Source organism: Heloderma suspectum, chromosome 2, assembly GCF_057233095.1.
Source record: "Heloderma suspectum isolate Gila_16-S chromosome 2, 16-S_ref, whole genome shotgun sequence".
Classification (NCBI taxonomy): domain Eukaryota; kingdom Metazoa; phylum Chordata; class Lepidosauria; order Squamata; family Helodermatidae; genus Heloderma; species Heloderma suspectum.
In genome coordinates this window covers 158,699,389-158,727,230 of record NC_139459.1, presented here as the reverse complement: position 1 = coordinate 158,727,230, position 27,842 = coordinate 158,699,389, and the positions used below count along the sequence as shown (strand labels likewise).

General features: G+C 43.5%; 1 protein-coding gene across 1 annotated transcript in view; it reads right to left on the bottom strand.

Annotated features, from left to right (window-relative positions):
• GPR156 (G protein-coupled receptor 156) overlaps positions 1 to 27,842 on the bottom strand; it is a 72,664-nt gene that overhangs the window by 22,686 nt on the left and 22,136 nt on the right. The window contains exons 4-6 of the mRNA XM_084835387.1: positions 13,739 to 13,874; positions 13,075 to 13,185; positions 336 to 461 (exon numbers count right to left, since the gene is read on the bottom strand). Of these exons, the coding sequence (XP_084691513.1) occupies positions 336 to 461; positions 13,075 to 13,185; positions 13,739 to 13,874 (373 nt within the window). The remainder of the gene's footprint in view (positions 1 to 335; positions 462 to 13,074; positions 13,186 to 13,738; positions 13,875 to 27,842) is intronic.

Below are 27,842 nucleotides of genomic sequence, written 5' to 3'. Positions count from 1 at the left end.
GAATATCTAAATTATATAAATGTTTAATTCTGCTAGAATGCATTTCATATGTGTGTGTTATGTGTTTCACCTGCCCACTTTTTGTCTCTGGAATTAACTGCATTAGTTGCTGTTTATCACATGCTTACAGTCTGGATAGTGTTAGCCCTACTTCCTGACTTACAAGCCTTACCTATCACTGGGCTCCACCCTGGCCCCACCAAGGTATATGTGTCCCTGTTGTCATTTGTGAAATGTTAAGTGGGTGCAGCTTTCCGTTAATGATTCAAACAAACATGATCCATGTTTAGTATTTGATGTCCAGTCTTCCAATCTGCATCTCCCCCTCATCTTACCTTCAGTTCTGCAGTAAGGTTGTGGAGACACTGGACTGGGTCCAAGAAGATCCATATCAAGAGCAGGATGATGTCACCCAGCACTAACACTGACACCATCAGCAGCAGCTGGAAATCTTTGATAATCTGCAATAAAAATACTCATGTGGTAAGATTGCAGTTCATCTTTCATGCACAGGAGCTTTTCCTCAGTCCCACAGTGGAGCAAGTCTAGAGATCATATCGAGAAATTAGTACCAGCTGATGTTTCCTTCATTTGTCAAAACCCAAAAATAAGACAAAATTATACCATAAGATATCAAAATTATTATCTTTTTTATCATTAATCATTAAAAACCACTTAACTTTTAAAAGTCCAGCCAAATGATTCATTTAAATATTTTAATATTACTATAGGAGGGCTGTCACTTGTGTTGCTCCCAAACTCTGGAACACACTCCCTCTGGACTGGTCTCCACTCATTTTGCATTCAGGGTCTTTTTAATCTGCCTTTTTAAAATTTGGTTTTTAAAAATATGTTTAGTGTTTTATTATGTTTGTATTTGTTTTTCATTTTTGTTTTCTGAATTTTTGTAAACTACCAGAAAGCCGGTATAGAACCCTTCCTGTACTGAGCAGGGGGCTGGACTCGATGGCCTTGCAGGCCCCTTCCAACCCTGCTATTCTACGACTCTGTGATTCTAGAAATAGAAATAATAATAGTGATGATGATGATGTAATACCACATTCGCCATTTCAGCATAAACTAATAATTCAGTCACTGGAATATACTGAATGCAAATCAATACACAATCATTTTTAAAAGTCCATGTGAACTACCAAACGTTGCCCTCCACATGCAGGACACAACGAAGACAGTGAGGAAGGGTCACTGAGCTAGTGGACTTGCGTGTAGAGCTTATACTGAATAGGGTGACTGAACAGAGCTAGATTCTCACCACCATCTTAATGAGTACACCTAGAGTGTGAACATACATATAGTGTAATGTGTGAATACCTCTAGTGTGAGACATGACCCTTGCACATCCTTTTCCCATCACACAGAAAAGAACAGCAAAGATTGGGGTTCTCACCCTGACTGGGTCCAGCGGTTGAGTGTGGGTTGTTGTTGAAGCATGGATTAGTGTGTTGTCTGAACCCAGGACATTTTCCGCAGGGTGGCTTGTTAACCATGCAGTGTGGCTTATTTTTCTCTAACAAGCCACCTTGAGTTTGTTGTTGGGCTGTTCAGGGTGGTTAACAAGTCACACTGAATGGTTAACAAGCCACTCTGCAGAAAATATCCTGGGCTCAGACAACAGCTAGCCCATGGTTCAACAAACAACTCACACTCACAACACTGTGGTGTGTGAATAACCCCAATTTCTTTCTGCCTTCAGAAAGTCAGCACATGGACACCAATCCTCATATTTCCTTTATGTACTGTAATGAATTTATGAATCAGTTGTATGTCTGTATAATCAGGACTGAAGACAAGTGCTGCATGCCCTTTAGTGTTAATAACCTCTGCACGAACCCTGGTGGGTTAGCACAGACGTTAGCACATCAATCACACTGACACGCAGTTACAAACAACAGGTGATTTTATGGTGCAGGTAAACAGGGCAGGTTTTCAGCTACTGGGTGGCATACCCAATGGCCGTGTTCATATGACACACTAGCCCATCGTGGGTGACAAGTTACGCACTGTAGGCTGTTCTGCAAACAACCCACAGTGGCTGAGTTCACAAGTCACGCTACTTTATGGTGGGTGGCAAGCTATGCTGGGTAGGTAGTTATGCAAACAACCTATTGTGCTCCCATCAGACAATCAGGCAAACAAGTTACACAGAGTTTATTTCACCACCACCCTCGCCCCTCTTCCTCCTGTAGTCCTCCCACCTAGCCAGGCAATTATCCCAGCTTCCTTTGCAGTGGGAAGAGAGATAGCTTGAGAGGAGCGTTGCTGTTTTGGCCGCTCTTACCAAGTAGCTCTGTAAGTGATCACCGTAACCCACGCTGGTGCAATGGGCTACATGCTAACATAACCCTTACTGCAGAGTTGGTAGAAACATCCTACAGACAACATGCTAACCCAACATGGGTTGTTTTGGAAAATAAGCCATCATAGGTTAGCGTGTTGTGTGAACCCAGCCAGTGCATGTTTGTGCACCTGACAGATTATCGGGCTTGCCATAGCTTGTTTCCCCCCTCCTTCCCTCTTGGTCCTCCACCCAGTATCCCAGGGTCCCATGTGGCAGAACCCATCTTATCTGCCCATCCTGACGCCCTCCCCACTCCAATTGCTACCCCTTTTTGGTATCTAGCATGTTCTTTAATTGTTTTTTGTCAGTCTTTTGCAACAGCGCCATAGCGGAATAGCGCTATAGCACCATGAAGAATTTTTTTAAAAGGGGAAAGCAGAGGAGACGAGCAGGGATGAAACTGACCAAGATATTTACAGAATGGGGAAGATAGTGAAAACATCACTTACGTAGCACAGTGTGGCGGAAATTGAACTGAAACACCATGTCCTCAGCAGCTGTCAGTCACTTCATTGGAACAGTGCTATAGCACCATGGAGAATTTTTTAAAAAATGGGAAAAGCACTTCACATTACCAACTTCACAAGGGCAATCCCAAGACCAGCCCTTGGGGGTGTCCTCCTTGTAGTGCACCACTGCCCAAGTTGGCATCCCCTCTTGTTCACAGAAAAGTGTGCGCCATCCCACTTTTCAGGAGTGATGCTGATTCGGGGCGGGCTGGACTAGGACAAGGACACCCAAGGGTGTCCACCCTTAAAATCTTGGGGATCTCCTTGGCAAATGGGTAATTTTAAGCACTTTTCACACTTAACAGGTGGGAAAAGTGCTTCACATTCCTGACTTCACAATGGGATCCCCAGGAAGACTGATATATATATATATATATATAGTCAATTTGCACAAATGGCCAGAACACAATTTATTTTTTTTAAAGGGCAGAGGGAACCAGTGACAAAGCCTCCAAAGTGCCATTTGGGCACTGTTAGAGGGGCTGCCACTGGTGAGGGAGGCTTGAGGTGGCTTGGCTAAAAGCAGAAGAAGCGATTGCACCTGGGGGTGGGAAGAGAGGCAAAAGTTTTTGCTGCTCTTGCTGAGCGACTCGCTTGCCCTTTCCCTCAACCCACAATGGGTTGAGTGTCCTGGCTTCGGATGACATGCTAACCCATCGTGGCTAAAATAACCCCTAGAACAAGCTATTAGTTGTTGCTGTGGCTTGTTTAAAAAAACTAACACACTCCACAGGAAGATGTCTGTGTTCAGACGATATGCTAACCCATCATTCATGGTTACCCATGATGGATCGGCATGTCATGCAAACCCAGTCAATGTGATAATCTGTCAATTAAACAGGAGACCAGCACAGTTTCAGGGCCTTTCCCCAACAGTCCCAGCATTCCATTTGTTCAAAATGGCTAAAAAGGATCTTCTTCACTGCTGAGTCCCCACTGGTGTTTCACCACCCCTCACTGACCTGCTTCCAGACTGTCCTTTCTCTCTGTCTGTGTCACTCCCACTAGCCTGACCATTCTCTTTCACCAGCAAGCAACCCTCAGAGACACATGGTGCTGTTGGGAAATGTAGTTCTAAGAAGTCATGTATGTGTGTAGTGTGGGGCCCTGGGTTTCTGCTTACAAAAAGGTACTGTGAAACCCTGGTCCTTCTGTTCACCCCCTCTGCCCCACACATGCATTCCACCCCCTCTGCCTCACTCATCCCCAATCCCCCGAGGATCAAATTGCTTGTTCATGTTACTTTAAGGATATAGCTAGATTTTGTTAAAATCAATCTAGGCACATGAGACCTAATATGGATTAGGACCCTAGGGTGGTGGTAGTGTGCTTTAACCCTTTGCCCTATGCCTGCAATTTACATTACAACTGGATGCCTTTTTGCCAATGCAAACTTGGGGGGCATGATCCAGATTGGGACCATAACAGTGTTAAAGTCTCCATACATCCACCCACCCACCCAATGCCAGGATCCCACTCCATGTAGGAATATGTAGTCCGTGCTTGTGAGGTCACATTCCATAACTAAAATAATAAAATTCCCTCTGTAACATAGAATTCCTCTGAAAATCTTGGAGCACTGGCAGCATTCTAGCTTCAGAGTGAAATTGAGCATGCCTGACATAACTTTGCCAGCAATTGCTGTCATAGGCTTTCATGTGGTAGAAAAAATCTTAGTAACTTTTGAACTGCTGCTCAGAACTTCACCAAACCAATGAAAGGCACGCCTCTTTGACAAACCTGAATGAAACACATAAGTAGTTTTCACCAGAACTGGAAATATATGATATGGCGAGCACGGAGTAAAATGTACAAATGTGTCAATTTTCACTTCAGCAAAGGAGATCGTTACCTTGTCGTGGTGCTGGAGCTTGAGCACCTCAATGACATCATGGGCTAAACCGTGAAGGGACACCCAAGATGGGAAGGTCATAGCAGAGAGGTCAGACTAAATACGATCCCTGGGGAAGGAAACGGCAATCCACCCCAGTATTCTTGCCATGAAAACTAAATGGATCAGTACAACCAGAGTTATGTCGGTATACCATCGGAAGATGGGACTCCCAGGTCGGAAGATGGTCAAAATGCTACTGGGGAGGAACAGAGGATAAATTCAACTAGCCCCAGATGTGATGACGCAGCTACCTCAAAGCCGAAAGGATGGCTAGCAGCCGATGGTGCTGGTGGTGAACGACAAATCCAATGTTCTAAAGATCAACACACCATAGGAACCTGGAATGTAAGATCTATGAGCCAGGGCAAATTGGATGTGGTTACTGGGGAGATGTCAAGATTAAATATAGACATTTTGGGTGTCAGTGAACTGAAATGGACTGGAATGGGCCACTTCACATCAAATGACCACCAGATCTACTACTGTGGACAAGAGGACCACAGAAGAAATGGAGTAGCCTTCATAATTAATAATAAAGTGGCTAAAGCAGTGCTTGGATACAATCCAAAAAATAACAGAATGATCTCAATTCGAATTCAAGGTAAGCCATTTAACATCACAGTGATCCAAATATACGCCCCCAAACACAGATGCTGAAGAAGCAGAAGTAGATCAGTTCTATGAGGATCTGCAGCACCTACTGGATAGTACACCAAAAAAAGATGTTATTTTCATTACAGAAGACTGGAATGCTAAGGTGGGTAGTCAAACGACACCTGGAATTACAGGCAAGCATGGTCTGGGAGAACAAAATGAAGCAGGACATAGGCTGATAGAATTTTGTCAAGACAACTCACCGTGCATAACAAACACTCTCTTCCAACAACCTAAGAGACGACTTTATACATGGACTTCACCAGACGGTCGACACCGAAATCAGATTGACTACATCCTTTGTAGCCAAAGGTGGCGGACATCTATACAGTCAGTAAAAACAAGACCTGTAGCTGATTGTAATTCAGATCACGAACTTCTTATTGCACAATTTAGAATCAGACTAAAGAAAATAGGGAAGACCCACAGATCAGTTAGATATGAGCTCACTAATATTCCTAATGAATATGCAGTGGAGGTGAAGAATAGATTTAAGGGACTAGATTTAGTAGATAGGGTCCCGGAAGAACTATGGACAGAAGTTCGCAACATTGTTCAGGAGGCGGCAACAAAAAACATCCCAAAGAAAAAGAAAACAAAGTAGGCAAGATGGCTGTCTGCTGAGACACTGGAAGCAGCCCAAGAAAGAAGGAAAGCAAAAGGCAACAGTGAGATGGGGAGTTATGCCCAATTAAATGCAAAATTCCGGAGGTTAGCCAGAAGAGATAAGGAATTATTTTTAAACAAGCAATGCGCAGAAGCGGAAGAAGATAATAGAATAGGAAGGACAAGAGACCTCTTCCAGAAAACTAGAAACATCAGAGGTAAATTCCAGGCAAAAATGGGTATGATCAAAATAAAGATGGCAAGGACCTAACAGAAGCAGAAGAGATCAAGAAAAGGTGGCAAGAATATAGGGAAGATCTGTATAGGAAGGATAATAATATCGCGGATAGATTTGACGGTGTGGTCAGTGAGCTAGAGCCAGACATCCTGAAGAGTGAGGTTGAATGGGCCTTAAGAAGCATTGCTAATAACAAGGCAGCAGGAGATGACGGTATCCCAGCTGAACTGTTTAAAATCTTGCAAGATGATGCTGTCAAGGTGATGCATGCCATATGCCAGCAAATTTGGAAAACACAAGAATGGCCACCAGACTGGAAAAAATCAACTTATATCCCCATACCAAAAAAGGGAAGCACCAAAGAATGTTCAAACTATCGAACAGTGGCACTTATTTCACATGCCAGTAAGGTAATGCTCAAGATCTTGCAAGCTAGACTCCAGCAATTCATGGAACGAGAATTGTCAGATGTACAAGCTGGGTTTCGAAAAGGCAGAGGAACTAGAGACCAAATTGCCAATATCCGCTGGATAATGGAGAAAGCCAGGGAGTTTCAGAAAAACATCTATTTCTGTTTCATTGACTATTCTAAAGCCTTTGACTGTGTGGACCATAACAAATTGTGGCAAGTTCTTGGTGGTATGGGGATACCAAGTCATCTTGTCTGCCTCCTGAGGAATCTGTATAACGACCAAGTAGCAACGGAAAGAACAGACCACGGAACAACGGACTGGTTTAAGATTGGGAAAGGAGTACAGCAGGGTTGTATACTCTCACCCTACCTATTCAACCTGCATGCAGAACACATTATGCGACGTGCTGGGCTTGATGAATCCAAGGCTGGAGTTAAAATCGCTGGAAGAAACATTAACAATCTCAGATATGCAGGTGATACCACTTTGATGGCTGAAAGCGAGGAGGAGCTGAGGAACCTCATGACGAAGGTGAAAGAAGAAAGTGCGAAAGCTGGGTTGCAGTTAAACCTCAAAAAAACCAAGATTATGGCAACCAGCTGGATTGATAACTGGCAAATAGAGGGAGAAAACGTGGAGGCAGTGACAGACTTTGTCTTTCTAGGCGCAAAGATTACTGCAGACGCTGACTGCAGCCAGGAAATCAGAAGACGTTTACTTCTTGGGAGGACAGCAATGGCAAATCTTGATAAAATAGTGAAGAGCAGAAACATCACACTGACAACAAAGGTCCGCATAGTTGAAGCAATGGTCTTCCCCGTAGTAACCTATGGCTGCGAGAGCTGGACCATAAGGAAGGCTGAGCGAAGGAAGATAGATGCTTTTGAACTGTGGTGCTGGAGGAAAATTCTGAGAGTGCCTTGGACTGCAAGAAGATCAAACCAGTCCATACTCCAGGAAATAAAGCCAGACTGCTCACTTGAGGGAATGATATTAAGGCAAAACTGAAGTACTTTGGCCACATCATGAGAAGACAGGATACCCTGGAGAAGATGCTGATGTTAGGGAAAGTGGAAGGCAAAAGGAAGAGGGGCAGACCAAGGGCAAGATGGATGGATGATATTCTGGAGGTGACGGACTTGACCTTGGGGGAGCTGGGGGTGGTGACGGCAGACAGGAAGCTCTGGCGTGGGCTGGTCCATGAAGTCACGAAGAGTCGGAAGCGACTGAACAAATAAACAACAAAAGTCAATTTTCAGCACTGTTTAACTCGCTATATCTGTGGCAATTTTCATCTTATTGGTTTCAAATTTTGCACAGTTGTAGACCTTGTACCATACAATTGTGCTCATTTCACATGCCAGCAAGGTTATGCTCAAAATCCTACAAGCTAGGCTTCAGCAGTATGTGAACTGAGAACTACCGGAAGTACAAGCTGGGTTTCGAAGAGGCAGAGGAACTAGAGATCAAATCGCCAACATTCGCTGGATCATGGAGAAAGCAAGAGAATTCCAGAAAAACGTCTATTTCTGCTTCATTGACTACGCTAAAGCCTTTGATTGTGTGGATCACAACAAACTGTGGCAAATACTTAAAGAAATGGGAGTACCAGACCACCTTACCTGTATCCTGAGAAACTTGTATGAGGGTCAAGAAGCAACAGTAAGAATCGGGTATGGAACAACCGATTGGTTCAAAATTGAATTGTCGCCCTGCTTATTTAATTTATATGCAGAGTACATCATGAGAAACGCCAGGTTGGATGAATCACAGGTCGGAATTAAGATTGCCGGGAGAATTAACAACTTCAGATACACAGACGACACCACCCTAATGGCAGAAAGCGAAGAGGATCTAAAGAGCCTCTTGTTGAGGGTGAAAGTGGAGAGTGCAAAAGCTGGTTTGAAACTCAACAGTAAGAAGCAGAGACATCACCTTGCCGACAAAGGTTCGTATAATCAAAGCTATGGTTTTCCCAGTAGCAACGTATGGCTGTGAGAGCTGGACTATAAGGAAGGCTGAGCACCGAAGAATCGATGCTTTCGAACTGTGGTGCTGGAGAAGACTCTTACGAGTCCCTTGGACTGCAAGGAGGTCAAATCAGTCAATCCTAAAGGAAATCAACCCTGAGTGCTCATTGGAAGGACAGATACTGAAGCTGAAGCTCAAATATTTTGGCCACCTAATGCGAAGAGAAAACTCACTGGAAAAGACCCTGATGCTGGGAAAGATTGAAGGCAAAAGGAGAAGGGGACAGCAGAGGATGAGATGGCTAGATAGCATCACCAATGCAATGAATATGGACTTCAGCACACTCCGGGAGAGAGCGCAGGACAGGAAGGCTTGGCATGCTATGGTCCATGGGGTCACGAAGAGTCGGACACGACTGAACGACTCAACAACAACAACAACAACAAGACCTTGTCAGGTAGATTATGGATGCCACATTTCATTATTAGCCAAACAGGTGTATTTTTATAAGCAATAGCATTTTGAGGCTTATAATGATGGACCCCCTTTTTTTGCGACTTACCTTAACTAAAAGTCTCCTGTACCCCTTTAATATTTAAAGCAACATTGCTTTTAAAATCTTTTTAAATAGGTAAAATACATTATATAAGCACTATATTGTATGTATAACACTTATCAGGCAGTGAATCCATAGTGGAGAATTCTTAAGTGGCAAGAAGAGTGCCTCTGAGCCTATGCAGAGTGTTTTCCTCTCCCTCACACTTAAGAATTAAGTAGCAGTATGCATCTGAGTGTATGCAGAGTAGCTTTCATTTATCACTAAGAAACTGTAGCCTCTACTCCCTACCCCCCAGATTAAAGCAGGGCTTTCAGAATGAAGGATAAAGTCTCATCATCTCTCCCTCTAGAAATTAAGCCTGACCCATCCTCTGTTGCCAGCAAACTATAACCAGAGAACAGTATTCCCCTGCATGCAACAATCAATGCCTAGTTTTCTCCTGTCACTTTCCTTTTAGCTGCACTTCACAAAAATGCAGCCAATTATTTTTGTGTGTAGTTTATTTTTTTCTACAACTCTCTCCCCATTCTTGTTATATGCAAGTTCTCCATGTTCAGCTAGTATGACATCTACTGGAAGTCTAACTAGGCTAAGCATGAAACGTTAAATCAATTCTTGCCTTGCCTTGCTTTGCTGACAGTGTCATCTCTCTCCTGGCCCCCTCAGTTTTCAACATATTTCTAAACAATCTGGTTCCTCATGTCCCACACCCCTAGTGTTACGGTTCCCCTGTTGTTGTATGATGACAGTGTTGTGTTGCTCTCATTGTCTAGAATAGATTTCAGCAATTTATTAGCTGCTTTGGGGGCTTATTACGCCAAGGACAATTTGATTATCAATTATAACAAATACCAAGTTTTGGTATTTACCAAAGCCCAAAAGAGATGACCTTAAATAGATGACCTTAAATGACAATGATATCTATATAAACTCTATATAAACAGCTCTTTTCCAAGAAGCCTTCCTTGGTTGACCAGCCTTGGTATTATTGGCACTCTGGTTTTTAAAGAATAATTTTAATATAATGTTTCATTCTTTTTATCTTTTGTTCATTTTACCTCTTCTTGTTCACTGCTCCAGAATCTGTTTTGATGTGGAGTGGTACGCAAATGTTGTAAATAAATAAATAAAATATAAGTCTCACACAGTGATATAGAGCAAGTCTCACAAATAAGGTATCTAGGTATACAAATGCAGAGTATTGGCTCCTGGTCTGAACAACTGAAGCAAGCAAATAACTCAGTTAATTATACTCAGCTAATTGTACTGTGCAGCAGTTGGGCATATCTATATAAGGAGGCATGCTTGTGAGGGAGCCAGCTCTCCGAGCATGAAGAGCCCCAGTTATGAAATGTCTCAGCCCCAGTGACAAAGTATCAGCAAACAAGTGAGTTAAGTAACTGTGCATGGAAATGAAATTACTTAGTTATCTACTAAAGTACCTCAGGTAACAATTTAAAATTGATAAATAGCAGCTGAAGCCAAAACAAGGGCACAGCTAAATCCCAGAGGGTTAACCCCTTACAAACTTATAAGAGAGCTAAATATCAGGGGGGAATCCAGGAAGAGCTTACAGGCCTTGCAGCCTTGCATTAACAAAGACCACTGAGTGGTTGAAAAGAACCTCGCTGCATATTTTAAACTAACCCCAATCTTAGAAAGGGGGAATAAGAGCCGGCTTAAAGCAGAAAAAGTGCAGGCTAGCTTCAGTTTGGGCTCAGTTTAGGCTTAGGCTTTAGGCCTTAAAGAGCAGTTCACCAAATAAAGCAAGTTTAAGGGTTCAGCATATCATTTTAAGTTTTAAAAAACACAGAGAAAAAGTTCCAGACATTGCAAGCCACAGATGTTGCAAGCTCAAATCACCTACCCTTTGTCTGCTGTCCCCTCTAATGACCCATTGAATAGAGTTCCCTCAATAGGTCTTCCAATAGGTTAAAAATCCACCTTCCTAAATAGGAATCACCATTCTCTGGGGGACCAACTGACCTACATTATCAGCCACTAAAAGCCAGTGCTGATCAGGAGTTCACACACAGCCTCCCTTGCTTTTCAAACGAGGCCCTCCAATAAGATTCACTGCAGCAGCCGTTGGGCCTATCTATATAAAGAGGCACGCTTGCGAGGGATCCAACTCTCCGAGCACGAGGAGCCTCAGTGATGAAGCGTCTCAGCCCCAGGGACAAAGCGTCAGCAAACGAGCGAGTTTAGTGACAGGGAAAAGAAGCCAGGGCGGTGAACTCTTCCTTCCCTCCTCCATACTCACAGTAAATAACTGTAAATAAATAACTATACATGCTTTCCCCACCTTCCCCTAGTAACAACTAAGTTTTCCAGGGAAAACACAACCAAATAAAAAACCAGTTATAAACGTATAAAGCCAGCAGGGGGGTGGGGGCTATCCAGTGTATTGCATTGAGCGCCACATGTACGACTATCTGCCTGCCAGACAGAAGTTGTGGGTGTGTGCTTGGTGTTCCCTGAGAACTCCTGGCTCTCGGGGAACAAGTGTGTTCCCTTGAGGCCAAGGATGCTGACCTGGAGAAGCTAAGAGAGGCAGAGAGGTTGGTGGATGAGACCTTCAGGGACCTATTAGCTGTGTCCCACTCGCAAGGTGACAGTTCCTCTGTTGTCATGGAAAATGTGGGTCTCTGGGAAGGAGGGCATCATTCTGAGGAAGAGGGAAACAATCCTTTAGAAGGGACCCATTCCTCAGAAGATGAACAAATATCCTCTCACATGAAGGATGGGCCTCTGGGGGCAGGGGCGCTTGTGATAGTGGGAGATTCAATCATTAGACACATAGGTAGCTGGGTTTGTGATGGGCATGTAGACTGCATGGTGAATTGCCTGCCTGGTGCGAAGATTGCGGATATCATGCGCCGTCTAGATAGCCTACTGGGGTGGAGTCAGTGGTTGTGGTCCATGTTGGTTCCTCTCTGCATATAGCATTTATGTTTACACAACTGAATGCGCTGCCCTCTGCACTGTTAAGCAGGTGGTTTAATAAGATCCCAATTAACAAACATCTGTGTCTGCATGGAACTGGAGTAACAGAGTCTGTTGATCATGTACATGTACTGTAAATTGTAGAGAGACTGCAGAGAGAGGCTGATTCTCCCCCTACTAAGGATTCTTCCAGGATGATCTTCTGCAGATCTGGTACTGTTCTGCTTAAGGGATGATTTATCCCATATTATTGAGAGGGTTGCTATTTTTTGTTTTTTACTTCAATGCAAATTAGCAACAACAAAAAAAGATGTTGGCAGGAGGATCTTGCCTGTCAGCCAGAGACCTGTCCAGGTGTTCATGAGGGCGAGCAGTGGGTAGAGGCTCGGGGCTATGCATGCTAGCCCTGCCCCCTTCCGTTCACACCTTGCTGTGTTGAATTGGCAAGGACTGAACTGGAGTACCACAGTGCTCCTGTTAGTGCCACTACCAGGTTGCTGCCATGCTGTTGCTGGGCTGCTTGACAAGTCACCTGCCTGGCGGCTGTGGGCCCAAATGACTAGACTCACTGGTGGTGCAGCAGACATTTTAATTTCCTCACAATGCAATGCCTGTGATGCATTATGAAGAAATTTAAACGGCTGCCACACCGGTGAGCCCAGCACTCCTGTCAGCGCTGCTGCTGTTCTGCCACTGTCAGTCCCCCCACCCCATCTGCTAAACCCAGCACTGCTTGGGGGAGGGACTCACTGTTGTGGGAGGCCCACCAGGGGAAATGGCCTGCTCCCTGGGAGCCACTCTGAAGGCACTTTGCCCAGGACCTCACACCTCGTAACTTCTTCCATCACATATAACTGAATCCGAAGAACTCATGCACAGTCTTATTTCCAGTTAGAAGAGCTGAAAGTACATTATGACAACTTACCACTCTCTTGTCTGGAACCTGCTGAGTGAATACTTTATACAGCCGCCAGCTTTTTCCTAGGACGGGGGCAAAAGTCAGGGTGGCTCCAATACACAACAAAGAGATCCTTGCCTGTGGTTGAGAGAGAGATCCATAAGCCCAAGGGCCAAACTGACATGCTATGGGAGATCTGGAATCAGGAACTCCTGTGGCTTAAAAAATAATAGCAATGACTGGTGGGGAATGCTAATCGCATCAGATCTATGGTGCTGGGAAGGTTCACCCTTTCCCCTGGGCCATTTTCCTGATTAAAATTCTCTCTCTCTCTCTCTCACTTACACACACACACACACACAGCTGTTATTTGCCTCTGTCTACCCCACCCCCCGCCATGGAAGATGGAGTACAAGAGATTCCCAGGCAGTTTCCCATCCAGGCACTAACCAGATCCAAACATACTTAGCTTCTGCATGGTAGCTAATCATTTGCCATCAGACTACACCCTGCAATTTTATATTTAGGAGTTTAAAAAAAGGAGTTTGGAAGCCCTAGAGCGATTCCTTCTGAAACTAAAACAATTGGGGGGGAAATCTGGGTGCACACACAGAAAGTGTCTATGTGCCGCTCTGGATATATAATGCACAGTAAGCCACATGTCTTCCCCTCTCAGTTTGCTTTCACCCACCTGAACAAGCATCTCCATGGATGGTCTGGTCAATGAATTTGGTTTTTCAATTCCAAGCAGGAAAGCACTACAGTAAGTCAAGCCACTGCCCAGTAGTGTCACAACATTCAAGTTGGGACTGGACATCTTCACAATCCTCCAGCAACCAAAAGAGAAAGTGGAGGCAAGAGTTATTGAAAGGGAGTTAGGCTTGCCCTATTCTTCAAACCATGTCATAACATATTGTTTCTTGCCATGCTGTGGAATTGCCCTGATTCAATGGTCCATTTCTCTCTGTCTCTCTTTCTCTCTCTCTCTCACCCTTTGTAAAAGTAAGGGCCAAAGCAATTGTGGCCGGAACCTCCTGGGAGGTGTTTCCACGAGTGATTTACTGTGAGTTGGCTGCATTTGGAGGTCATTCGGGGCACATGGCATTGTGGCCATCTTGCAGCTATTCCAGAGATTTTTGCGGGAAAAAAAGTTTTTCTGAGACTACTTCTAGTCCGATTGTTTTCCTTAATTCACCTTGCCTGGGCTTCTGTTGCTCTGTGTACCAACCCTCCACATTTACGGTGGCATGATAGCCCTGCCCAGGGGCGTGTCTTTTACCTGGCCATGACCTCACTGACCCTGATCAAGATTCCCGCAATGTTTCCCCTCCCTAGCCTTCGACAAACCTCTGGCAGCCACCACCACCCCGAAAGTATAGGTGTGCTCTGCTCGGCAGCTTCTACCTTTAAAAAAAATCCTCTTTACAGTGCAATGTTGAAATCGCACATTGTTGCTCCATTATGAACCTGAAGTAAGCGCTCCAGTTTCACCAGCCACAGCTGCCTGGCCAGGGGGATGGAGTGGGGTATTTACAAGTGGGGTATGGGGTGGGTGGACAGAGAGTAAAAAAAGGTGGGTAGACCAATGAAGGAAGCTTGTTTCCCTGCAGTGAAAGGGTTAAAGCCTAACTGTAGTAACTCACCCTAAAGCACTCTTTCACTTCTCTGTTGCTCTCTTAGATTGCTGTTGTGAAGTTGTGCTTCTTTGATGTTTTGTAGTTTCTCTATTATGTAGAATCACTTCTCTGCTTTATCGCAGTAATGATCTTGCCTTCTCACTGTGAGCAGGGGGAAGGAGAAAGGGAGAAGGGGGGTGGAAGCAGCAGGCAAAAAGGCACACATGGGGAAAATGGGCTGGGGAGCAATAACTCCTCAGCAGCTTGCTGGGATGTGGTGAAATTGGGGTGGGTTGGGGAGCTAAAAATGAGGAATATTGCAATCCTATGCATCTCTATTCAGAAGTAAGCTCCATTGGGTTCAATGGGGCTCCCTCCCCTGTAAGTGGGTTTACAATTGAAGCTTACATCTCCCACAGGAGTTCTGAGAAACAAAAAGAGGAACATTAATAATATTAATATTAATAATGAGAATGAGAATAATAAAAATCCCTTCCAAAATGGGCAAGCTGAAATCTGAATGTGAAGACTTCTTTGTGAACCTAGTCCTCCAGAGCTCCCCCCAACACCAATTTCACTGCATCCCAGCAATCTGCTTCAAAGTCAGTCTTCAAATTCAGATTTCAGCTTGCCCATTTTGGAAGGGATTCTCCTCCTCCTCCTCCTCATTAAATGTTCCTCTTTTATTATTATTCAATACAATTATTAAATGTCCCCCACCCCAATTTTGCTACATCCCAGTAATCTGCTACAGAGTTACTGCTCTCCAGCCCATTGTGTGCACTTTTGCCTATTGCTTCCCCTCCCCGCAACGCTTCTCCCATTCTCCTTCCCCTTGCTTGCAATGAGAAGGCAAGATCCTTATTGCAATAAAGCGGAGAAGTGATTTTACATAACAGAGAAACTGCAGAAAATCAAAGAAGCACAACTTCGCAATAGTGATCTTGGAGAGCAAGGAGAGGCGAAAAGGTGCTTTAGGGTGAGTTACTACAGTTAAGCCTTTAACCCTTTCACTGCAGGGGAGTGAGGTTTATTTCTTACTTCTGAGTAAACATGCACAGAAGGGGGGAATGTTTAAAGATTGAAAGCAGGCTACCTAAAGTAATTGAGTGGTTGAGTGTCCCCACTAATGCGGTAATATGAGCAGTCCCTGCTGCGCATTTAGTCCTGTCGCTATTGCGGTTTTAGAGGGAAAATAAATTTTAAAAAATTGGATGAGGAGGGTCAGACATAGCTTAGGGAGAGTGAGGGTGCTAACACACACACTGGCCAGAGAAAGCAGAAGGGGCAGAACAAGATGAGAGTGAGAGGGTGGGAACAGGCTCTCTAAACGATGACATGGATGAGACTCTACCCATTAGCCACCCAAACAATTTGCAGTAAACTGCATGTGACCTGCCAAGAGCCCCAGGGTAGCTTTGGGATAATCCGGGTCGTTGAACTCCGTGTGTCCCCAGACGGAGCAGATTCGACTCCAGTAAAAACCACAACGAAGCGAAGAGAAAACTAAACCCATCACTGTGTAGATTCCCCCCAGGACTGCTTTAAAGATTGGGAGTGTGGTGCTCTGGGACAAGGTGTTGATCCTCCTTATCCCTTTCCACGATGTAGAACACACTCCCTGAAGCAACATCTTGGAGGCCTCCTTTCTTTACAATATTTCAGTCTTAAAAATAAATGTTATATAGCGGTGTGCATTATATCTTTCCTCATCCACTTGGAAATCAGAGCAGGAGTCAAGCAAGTGTTTGAACTCAAAATATACCATTTAATATTTACAGGATAGAAAAGATCTATAAACATTAATATCAAAATTATATTGAATCTTCCAACGTAAAAGAATGTGTCCTTTTTTTCTTTCTGATATCTACCACCTTTTTGTCTTACTATTCACTTAATTTAGGATGCAATCCTATACACACCTGCCTGAGATAAGTATGATTGAACCCAGTGGGGCTTACTTCTGAGAAGACATGTACAAGACTGCACAAGAGCTACCTGCCATACTTTGTTTATACACTCTTTACAGGTGGGTGATTTAGGACTTCATAGAATCATAGAATAGTAGGGTTGGAAGGGGCCTACAAGACCATCGAGTCGAACCCCCTGCTCAATGCAGGAATCCAAGTCAGAGCATCCCTGTCCAGCCTCCTCTTGAATGCCTCCAGTGTGGGAGAGCCACTGTTCTCACAGGAGGTTTTTCCTGATGTTCAGCTGGAATCTGGCTTCCTATAACTTGAGCACATTATTCCGTGTCCTGCACTCTGAGATGATCTAGAAGAGATCCTGGCCTTCCTCTCTGTGACAACCTTTCAAGTACTTAGGAGTGCTATCATATCTCTCCTCAGTCTTCTCAGGGCTAAACATGCCCAGTTCCTTCAGTCTCTCCTCATAGGGCTTTGTTTCCAGTCCCCTGATCATCTTTGTTGCCCTCCACTGAACCCTCTCCAGTTTGTCTGCATCCTTCTTAAAGTGTGGCGCCCAGAACTGGACACAGTACTCCAGATGAGGCCTAACCAGTGCTGAGTAGAGGGGAACTAGTACTTCCCATCATTTGGAAGCTATGCTTCTATTAATGCAGCCCAAAAGAGCATTGGCCTTTTTGGCAGCCACATCACATTGTTGGCTCATATTCGACTTGTGATCTACAACAATTCCAAGATCCTTCTCGCTTGTAGTGTTGTTGAGCCACGTATCCCCCGTCTTGTAACTCTGCATTTGGTTTCTTTTTCCTAGGTGCAGAACTTGGCATTTATCCCTATTAAATGTCATTCTGCTGTTTTCTGCCCAGCACTCCAGCCTGTCAAGATCACTTTGAATTCTGTTCCTGTCTCCCAGGATATTAGGTATCCCTCCCAATTTTGTGTCATCTGCAAATTTGATCAGCATTCCCTGCACCTCCGCCTCCAAGTCATTCATAAAAATGTTGAAGAGCACTGGGCCCAGGACTGAGCCCTGCGGTACCCCGCTTGTTCCCTCTCCCCAATTTGAGAAGATCCCATTGATCCTGTAGCCAACTGTGGATCCACCGGATCGTTGTTTCATCTAGCCCACTTTGAGCTAGTTTGCTCATCAGGATATCATGGGGCACTTTGTCGAAAGCTTTGCTGAAGTTGAGGTATATTATGTCCACAGCATTCCCACAGTCCACAAGGGAGGTTACCTGATCAAAAAATGAGATCAGATTTGCCTGGCAGGATTTGTTCTTGACCAATCTGTGTTGGCTTCGAGTAATCACTGCATTGTTGTCAAGGTGCTTCCAGATGGATTGCTTTATCATCTGCTCCAGAATTTTCCCAGGGTTTGATGTCAGACTGACTGGTCTGTAGGTTCCTCCTTTTTGCCCTTTTTGAAGATAGGAACAACATTGGCCCTCCTCCTGTCATCTGGCACTTCACCCGTCCTCCATGCTTTCTCAAAGAGAATAGACAGTGGTTCTGAGAGTTCTTCTGCCAGTTCCTTGATTTCTCTAGGTTGCAGTTCATCTGGCCCTGGAGATTAGAACTCATTCTAAGTAATTAGGTGTTCCTTGACCATATGTCTATCGATCTCAAGCTGCAGTCCTGCTCCTTCAGCCGTACTTTGCCTTTGCCAGGGGGCTCATAAACTCTCTTTTGGGAGAAGACTGAGCCAAAGTAGGAATTGAGCACTTCTGCCTTTTCCTTGTCTTCTGTTATCATTTTGCCATCCTTATTTAATAGCTGAACTACCATTTCTTTCCTCTCTCTTTCCTCTGCACATATCTGCAGAAAGCCTTTTTGTTGCTTTTAGCCTCCCTCGCTAACCTCAGCTCGTTCTCACCTTTAGCCTTCCTGACGCCATCCCTGCAACTCTGTGCTATCTGCCTGTTCTCTTCCTTTGTAGCTTGTCCTTCGTTCCACTTCCTGTATGTGTCCTTTTTTGTTTTCAGGTCATCTCTAAGCTTTTTGTGAAGCCACATTGGATTCTTCTGTTGTCTTCTGCCTTTTTTTCTTGTTGGAATTGTTTGTAATTGTGCCTTTAGAATTTCCTTTTTTTGAAACCTCCCACCCATCTTGGACTCCTTGTCTCGTTAGAGTCACTTGCCAATGGCAATTAGGTGTTCCTTGACCATATGCCTATCAATCTCAAGCTGCAATCCTGCTCCTTCAGCCTGTACTTCGCCGTTGCTGGGGGGGGGGGGGGTCATAGACTCTTTTCTCCAATGTTATTTCTGCTATTATAACTATTTTTCAGCTGTTAAAAAAATAGAATTTATTGATGTTGGAAAGTCTGGTGTGACTTACAGCAGAGTTGCTTTACAGTATAGCCTCTGCAGGGGGTACCAAGAGGCAACTCAAGGCAAAGCCTCAGGAAGCTAAAGTCTGACATAGAACTCTAAATTTGAGTATCTGCTTCAGAAAGTAGATTAAAATAATAGCATAATAGCAATATCAGGGGCAGCAACCATAATGTGGGTGGGGGGCAGATGACCCTTCACCCAGCCCTCCATGGGTTGTATGATGTCAGGGGGCCCCCACCCTCTAACATCATCTTGTTCCCAGCAGCCAGATCAGGAGGATGGAAACTGGCTTCCCTTGCTCAGTGCCTTCTTCCTCTGGGGAGAGGATGCAAGGCAGGGGTGTCAGGAGGAGGGTCCTCCCGACATGGCTGCAGGGCAGGTAAGGCTGCTGCTCCCCCACTCCCCTTGTTATCTTTGATCTGTGATCAGGGATAACAAGGGGATTCCCCCACTGGGTGCACAGGGCAATCCCCTTGTTATCTTTGATTACAGATTGGACATAGCAAGAAGATTTCTCTTCGTGCCTCCTCACAAAGCCCCTGGTAGCCTCCAGGCCAGGGCATGGAGCTTGGTGAGGGTCTTGGTGAGGGGAGGAGGAGGGACCCATGGAGGAGCCCAAGCCTCTTTGAGCTAGATGTGCAACCTCCAAGGGCTGAATTAGGCCCACAGCCAGAGGCTGCCCTCTCCTATACATGCTAATATAAAAGTAAGTCCCACTGGGATAAATGGGGTTTGCTCCTAGGTAAGTGGGTTTGCAATCCTATGGGGATAGGCAGCCATCTCCGAACCTGGAGGCGACTGACTAGCCAATGCAGGGCGGGCGGAGCATGGAGGGGATCTTGCATTTGCAGCCCTGCGTTTGCAGCTAGATGGCTGATTTCAGCTGTCTAGGCAGTGCGCCTCAGAGCCGGCGGGGGTGGGGGCAGGAGGCCAGACAGTTCACAGGAAGCGTCATAATAGTGCTTCCGCCATTCTGTCCCGTCCTCAGGAACACCCCCTTTTCGGCTGCTCTGTGCTGCTCTGATGAGCTGGGGGATGAACCACACCGCCTATGAAGTGGCAGGGGAAGGGGCAGGGAGTCAGTTTTCTGGGAACCGACCCCAGAGTGCTGGCTTCGAGCTCAGTTCCCTGAAAACAAAAAATCCTATGGCCGTCTAGATGCTGTCTAACAGCCATAGGATTGTGCCCTTAATTAGGTTAATTACATTTCCACATTGTTTTAAATGAGCATCTACTGCTGGGTCATGACATTTCAGTCTATTGGAAGTGCTCTGGAGGCAAAGAAAATAAGCCATTCTACAAGTGACTTTCTAGCATGTACCCATCTAGTTCCTGCTCAGCTTGTGAGGTAGACATACCCTACAAGTCCTATTCCTGACCTGATAAGAGATTCCAAGTTCCTTGTGTGCAGCTATTTCTCAAGGTTCATGAATAGAGGGGCAGGGCTATTGATGTACTAAAATGTCCTACACAGCCTGGGCCCCCATTGTCTTTCCAAGCACCATGTATCTGAGAAATATGGTGCATGGAAACTGCCTTCTACCAGGAGCAGGGCCTTTTTGGTTGTGGCTCTGGAGCTGTGGAATGTGAGAGGTCATGAAATGTTCATTCAGACTTCCAGTTGGAGATGGCGTTGTGATTGGCTCATTGCTGCGTCTCTCCCGAGTTCAGCTTTAAAACTACCTCTTTGAGGCTGTCATGTTATCTGGGTATTTGCAATTAAACTTGCTTAAGCTTTTGTTTTCTGTTTTCACATTTATATTTGCTTGTTGTGCTTTCAGAAGTGAGAGGAGGATGGCAACATCGAGGTGGAGGAAAGGCTTGGGAACGCCGCCTACCCCCCAACTGCCCCCCCAGCAAAGGTTTCTAAAGACACAGGAGAGGGAGAGGAGTTGCTTGTTTTGATTAAAAATATGTCCTCGCAGTTATCAATGTAGTTAAAGAAGCTTGAAACAATTCAGGATTCCATCACTACCCTTCAAGGGTCTGTGGACACAGTGACTATTTGTCTTCAGAAGATGGAGTCAAAAGTTAACGCACTTGAACACCGGGTTACTGCTCATGAAACTGCTATGGATGTATCTCATAATGTTCTGTCTGCTCAAATTTCTCAATTGGAGGCCTTTGCTCGGAGAGCTAACCTCCATATTCTTGGCTTTAAAGATCTGTCTTGCTGAGTTCATGGACAAATTTCTGCATGAGTTATTGACTTTGCCTTCTGATTTTCCACTTGATATTCAGCGTGCTTATCGTGTTCCCGTTTCTACACAAGGCATCAGAGCAGGACCTGTTATCGTCCAATTTTTATGTGCTTCCACGAAATATTATCTTATGCGTTTAGCATGAGAGCAGGGTGAGCTTCATTGGGGGCCAGCAAATGACAAGATTATGCTCTTTCCTGCTTATACTAAAGAAATGGCTGATAGAAGACAATTTACCAAGGCGAGAAATCTGGCAAAGCAAATTAACTTTCAATATCATATCAAATATCCTGCCACATTTTGCATTTTTATTGAAGGCCAGATGAAGAAGTTTTTAAGTTCTGATGCTGCAGAATCATTTCTCACTGGCATTAAAATCAAAACGAGGGATCCAACTTCTTCAGTTTCTTGAGTTGGAATCCAGCCATTTTCTATCTTTTTTTTTCACTCTTCCTCTGGCAGTATTCACTGTCAAGCTTTGTTTGGATTATAGTTGATAAGAAGTCTGGGGAGCATTCCAGATCAAATGCATTGTATACTACTGCTCCCCCCCTTCTTTTTTTCTTTATCTTTTTCCTCTTGTATACCGTATACATAATCCTTGTTTTTGAGTGTGTTAATTTACACATTTTGAGTAAATACAGGTTATATGTAACTACTATATTAAATTTAGCTTAATAAGGTTATGGAGGTACATACATGTCTGTGTGCATGTGTATGTACACAGATGTGTTTGTGTGCGTGTGTATGTATACATATGAATACATCTCCAGATATAATATTAGTTAAAATATCCAATTGGCTTTTTAATTCTTTTAAAAAAATTATTATTATTATTACTATTTCTTGATTAAATTTGTAATGTTTGTAACTTTGCTCTGTGTATGTATTTAATATGTGGGAGGGGCTGAGCTGAGCACTGCGGTTACACAGCGGTCCAAACGGAAGTCAAAAGTTTTTATTTTTATTGTTTTGTTTTGTTTTAGTTTGGTAGGGTTTTTTTTGGCACTTTTTTATGGATTATTTGAGTTTTATTTTTATTTTAGTTTTTTATTTTCAATTTTTGTTCATATTTTGGAATAATTGTAAAATTTCTCTCAGTTTCTACGTAACAAGAATTATTTTGATGAAGTTTGAAATGGTTAGTCTAAATGTAAATTAAGGATGTATTTGTTATACCAATTATGGTATATAAATTTGGTCATTTTTTGTAAATCTAGAAAGATATGTTTGGGTGGAGGGGCAAACAATTTGCTTTTGTTTTTTCAGTGTTTCACATGACTTCATGGAATGTCAAGGGGCTGCGAAATGTAAACAAATAGAAAAGAGTTCTTACCAAGTTAAAAGAGTTTAACATGGCCTTCTTACAAGAAACTCTTTGATGGCTGCGGATCAGCAGATGTTGCAAAAGGACTGGGTTGGGGAGGCCTACATCACAGACATTTCAACACGGTGTAGAGGGGATGCAATTTTAATCCTTAAGCGACTCTCTATCTCAGTTCAACAGGTGATTTTTGATACTGAGGGGCATTGTTTGATCTTGGTAGGAAGGTATATGGGCAAATTAATTGTTATGATCAATGTATATGGTCCAAATATTGGTTCTCCGGCTATGTTTCATGCCTGTTTTGCTAAAGTGGTTGATATTACCTACGATTATTTGATTGTGGGTGGGGACTTTAACGAGGTCTTAGATCCTTTGTTAGATAGGGGCACACCTTCTCCCAAGACTCAGTCTGCAGTGAGACTGGCACTTCAGGCTTATATGATGGAATATGGTTTAACTGATGCTTGGAGAATTTTACATCCTGCTGATAAGAGAGTATACTTTTATTTCACCAGTTCACCATAATTGCTTTAGATAAGACTATTTTTTTGATTTCTACAACTGTAGTATGTCAAATTAAAGACTGCAAGATTGATACATTGGTAGTGTCAGATCGTACCCCAGTAAGTTTGGAACTGCAATTTTCTGATACTCCTAGGCATACTCCTGGTCCTTGGCGTTTTAATGTTTCATTTCTTAATGATGAGAAGTTTAAAACCCAGATGTTAGCTGAACTAACAGAGTATTTCAATACTAATGAGGGTACAGCAGGTTCGTGCACCATTGAATGGGAGGCTAGTAAAGCTTTTAAAAGGGGCCAAATGATCTCTTATGCTTCCTATCAAAAAAAGCTTAAAAAAAATTCAACAGACGCACTTAAATAAGAAGCTGAAATCTCTCATAACTCAGTTTGCCACTTCCCCCACAGCACATCTTCATCAAAAGTGATAGAATACTAAGTCTGAGTCCTTTCACAACAGGCGCAATTTGCTCTGACATGCCTATGACAGAAATATTGGGGAAATTGTGAACGTCCTAGTAAGATTCTTGCACATCATCTTAAACAGCACCAACATCAAAATGTTATTTCAGCTATTAAAGTTGAGAGTGGTAAAGTATATACTTCTCCTACAGACATAAACTCACAATTTTTAAAGTTTTATGCTGATCTGTATAGTACTGGTAATAAGATATCAGTGCAAGATATGAACGCTTTTTTCTCAGATTCATCTTCCATGTTTAGATTCTTCACAACAACAGCTCCTTTTAACTCCTCTGCATTGAGAGGAAATCATGAATGCAATAATGAAAATGAATACTGGGAAATCACCCAGACCGGATGGATTCCCAACTGAATGGTATAAAACATTTTATAGCTTTTTAGCCCCAGAGTTGTATCGCCTCTATAACCATATTTTTGAAGTGGGCTCCCTTTCTTCATTGTTAAATGATGCTTAAAGGTAAAGGTAAAGGTGTCCCCAACCAGTCGTGTCCAACTCTAGGGTGTGGTGCTCATCTCCATTTCTAAGCCGAAGAGCCAGCACTGTCCGAAGACGCTTCCGTGGTCATGTGGCTGGCATGACTGAACACCGAGGTGCACGGAACACTGTTACCTTTCCCACCAAAGCGGTACCTATTTATCTAATGATGCTTACATTACTGTGATTCCTAAGCCCGGCAAGGACCATACTTATTGTGCAAACTATCGCCCTATATCATTCATTAATGTAGATATCAAAATATTAACAGCAATCTTGCCCAATAGATTACAACAGGTCATGGCTGTATTGGTTAGACCAGACCAGGTGGGATTTATTAAAAATAGACAGGGGGCTGATAATCTTAAATTAGCTGTTGATCTGGTTGCTTTAAACTCTGAAAGAACTGTTCAGGCAGCCATCATTCCTTCGACAAAATTCACTGGAAATTTATTTTTACTACATTGACTAATTTTGGTTTTCCTATAGAATTTCTGAAATGGGTTAAAATTTTATACTCAGTTCCTAGAGCAAGAGTAATAACCAACGGTTTATTCTCAGCTTTTTTTTTTACTAGGGCGGGGCACCAGACAAGGTTGCCCACTTTCTCCACTGATATTCAATTTATGTTTGGAACCCATGGTGTCTGCTATTAGACAAAATAATAGTATTCATGGATTTGTCCATTCTGTATTAGAATTTAAAATTAGTCTTTATGCTGATGACCTTTTGTTGTTTATCTCGAGATTCCAGTCGTCGGTTCTAGCTTTGATGAAATTAATACTTTTGGCGAATCATCCGGCTATTCAGTTAATTGGTCAAAGTCAGAAATAATGCAAATTGGACATAGGATATACTCTAGAGTATAAGCCAATTGGCAATTTCGTCAGTGCCCAGAATTTATTACTTATTTGGGAATAATTATTCCTAAAGATATATCTCAAATTATTAGTTTAAATTTAAATAAGTTGATTAATGGTATTTCACAACATATAGACAGATGGGCATCTTTAAAGTTGAGTTTATGGGGCAAAATTTATTTAAATTTAAACTGCCCTCAGTCTTTCCCAGCATCAGGGTCTTTTCCAGAGAGTTTTCTCTTCGCATTAGGTGGCCAAAATATTTGAGCTTCAGCTTCAGTATCTGTCCTTCCAATGAGCACTCAGGGTTGATTTCCTTTAGGATTGACTGATTTGACCTCCCAGCAGTCCAGGGGACTCGTAAGAGTCTTCTCCAGCACCACAGTTCGAAAGCATCAATTCTTCGGCACTCAGCCTTCCTTATAGTCCAGCTCTCACAGCCATACATTACTACTGGGAAAACCATAGCTTTGATTAGACGGACCTTTGACGGCAAGGTGATGTCTCTGCTTCTTACTATGCTGTCTAGGTTTGCCATAGCTTTCCTCCCAAGGAGCAAGCGTCTTTTAATTTCATGGCTACAGTCACCGTCTGCGGTGATCTTGGAGCCCAAGAAAGTAAAATCTGTCACTGCTTCCATTTCTTCCCCTTCTATATGCCAGGAAGTGATGGGGCCAGATGCCATGATCTTCGTTTTTTTAATGTTGAGTTTCAAACCAGCTTTTGCACTCTCCTCTTTCACCCTCAACAAGAGGCTCTTTAGATCCTCTTCACTTTCTGCTATTAGGGTGGTATCGTCTGCATATCAGAGGTTGTTGAGAATTCTCCCGGCAATCTGACCTCCGACCTTTGATTCATCCAACCCGGCGTTTCTCATGATGTACTCTGCATATAAGTTAAATAAGCAGGGTGACAATATGCAGCCTTGTCGTACTCCTTTCCCAATTTTGAAATAATCGGTTGTTCCATGTCTGGTTCTTACTGTTGCTTCTTGACCCTCGTACAGGTTTCTCAGGAGACAGATAAGGTGGTCTGGTACTCCCATCACTTTAAGAATTTGCCACAGTTTGTTGTGATCCACACAATCAAAGGCTTTACCGTAGTCGGTGAAGCAGAAATAGACGTTTTTCTGGAATTCTCTTGCTTTCTCCATGATCCAGCGAATGTTGACAATTTGATCTCTAGTTCCTCTGCCTCTTCGAAACCGAGCTTGTACTTCCAGTAGTTCTCGGTTCACATACTGCTGAAGCCTAGCTTGTAGGATTTTGAGCATAACCTTAATAGCATGTGAAATGAGCGCAATTGTACGGTAGTTTGAACACTCTTTGGCATTGCCCTTCTTTGGAATTGGAATGTAAACTGACCTTTTCCAGTCTTGTGGCCACTGTTGAGTGTTCCAGATTTGTTGGCATATTGAATGCAGCCCTTTAACAGCATCATCTTTTAGGATTTTAAATAGCTCAGCTGGAATACTGTCATCTCCGCTAGCTTTGTTGTTACTAATGCTTCCTAAGGCCCACTTGACTTCACTCTCTAGGATGTCCGGCTCAAGTTCAGTGACCGCACTATCATGGCTATCAGGGACATTCAGATCTTTCCTGTATAGTTCTTCTGTGTATTCTTGCCACCTCTTCTTAATCTCATCTGCTTCTGTTAGGTCCCTGCCTTCTTTGTCCTTTATCATGCCTGTTTGCACAAAACGTTCCCTTGAGATCTCCAATTTTCTTGAAGAGATCTCTAGTCTTTCCCATTCTGTTGTTTTCCTCGATTTCTTTGCATTGTTCATTTAAGAAGGCCTTCTTGTCTCTCCTTGCTATTCTCTGGAACTCTGCATTCAGGTGGATATATCTTCCCCTTTCTCCCTTGCTTTTCGCTTCCCTTCTTTCCTCAGCTACTTGTAAAGCCTCATCAGACAGCCACTTGGCTTTCTTGCATTTCTTTTTCTTTGGGATGGATTCAGTTGCTGCCTCCTGAACAATATTACGGACCTCCGTCCAGAGTTCCTCAGGCACTCTGTCTATCAGGTCTAATCCCTGAAATCTATTCCTCACCTCCACGGTATATTCATAAGGGATATGATTTAGGTCATACCTGAATGGTTTAGTGGTTTTCCCTACGTTCTTCAATTTCAGCTGAAATTTTGCAACAAGACGCTCATGATCTGAGCCACAGTCAGCTCCAGGTCTTGTTTTGACTGACTGTATAGAGCTGCTCCATCTTTGGCTGCAAAGGACATAATCAATCTGATTTCGATATTGACCATCTGGTGATGTCCATGTGTAGAGTCGTCTCTTGTGCTGTTGGAAAAGAGTGTTTGCTATGATCAGCATGTTCTCTTGGCAAAACTCTATTAGCTTTTGTCCTGCTTCATTTTGTACACCAAGGCCATGCCTGCCTGTTATCCCGGTGATTTCTTGACTTCCTGCTTTAGCATTCCAATCCCCTATGATGAAGAGGACATCTTTTTTTGGTGTTAGTTCTAGAAGATGTTGTAGGTCTTCATAGAACCGATCAACCTCAGCTTCTTCGGCATCAGTGGTTGGGGCATAGACCTGAATTACTGTGATGTTGAATGGTTTGCCTTGGATTCGTACTAAGATCATTCTATCGTTTTTGAGATTGTACCCCAGTACTGCTTTTCCCACCCTTTATTGACTATGAATGCTACTCCATTTCTTCTAAGGGATTCTTGCCCACAGTAGTAGATATGATGGTCACCTGAATTAAATTCACCCATGCCTGTCCATTTTAGTTCACTGATTCCCAAGATGTTGATGTTCAATCTTGCCATCTCATGTTTGACCACCTCCAGCTTACCTTGATTCATTGATCTGACATTCCAGGTTCCTAAACAATATTGTTCTTTACAGCATCGGATTTTCTTTTCACCACCAGACACATCCACAGCTGAGTGTCCTTTCGGCTTTGGCCCAGCCGCTTCACTCTTTCTGGCGCTACTTGGAAATTCCCTCTGCTCTTCCCCAGTAGTATATTGGACACCTTCCGACCTGAGGGTCTCATCTTCCGGCGTCATATCTTTTAGCCTTGTGAT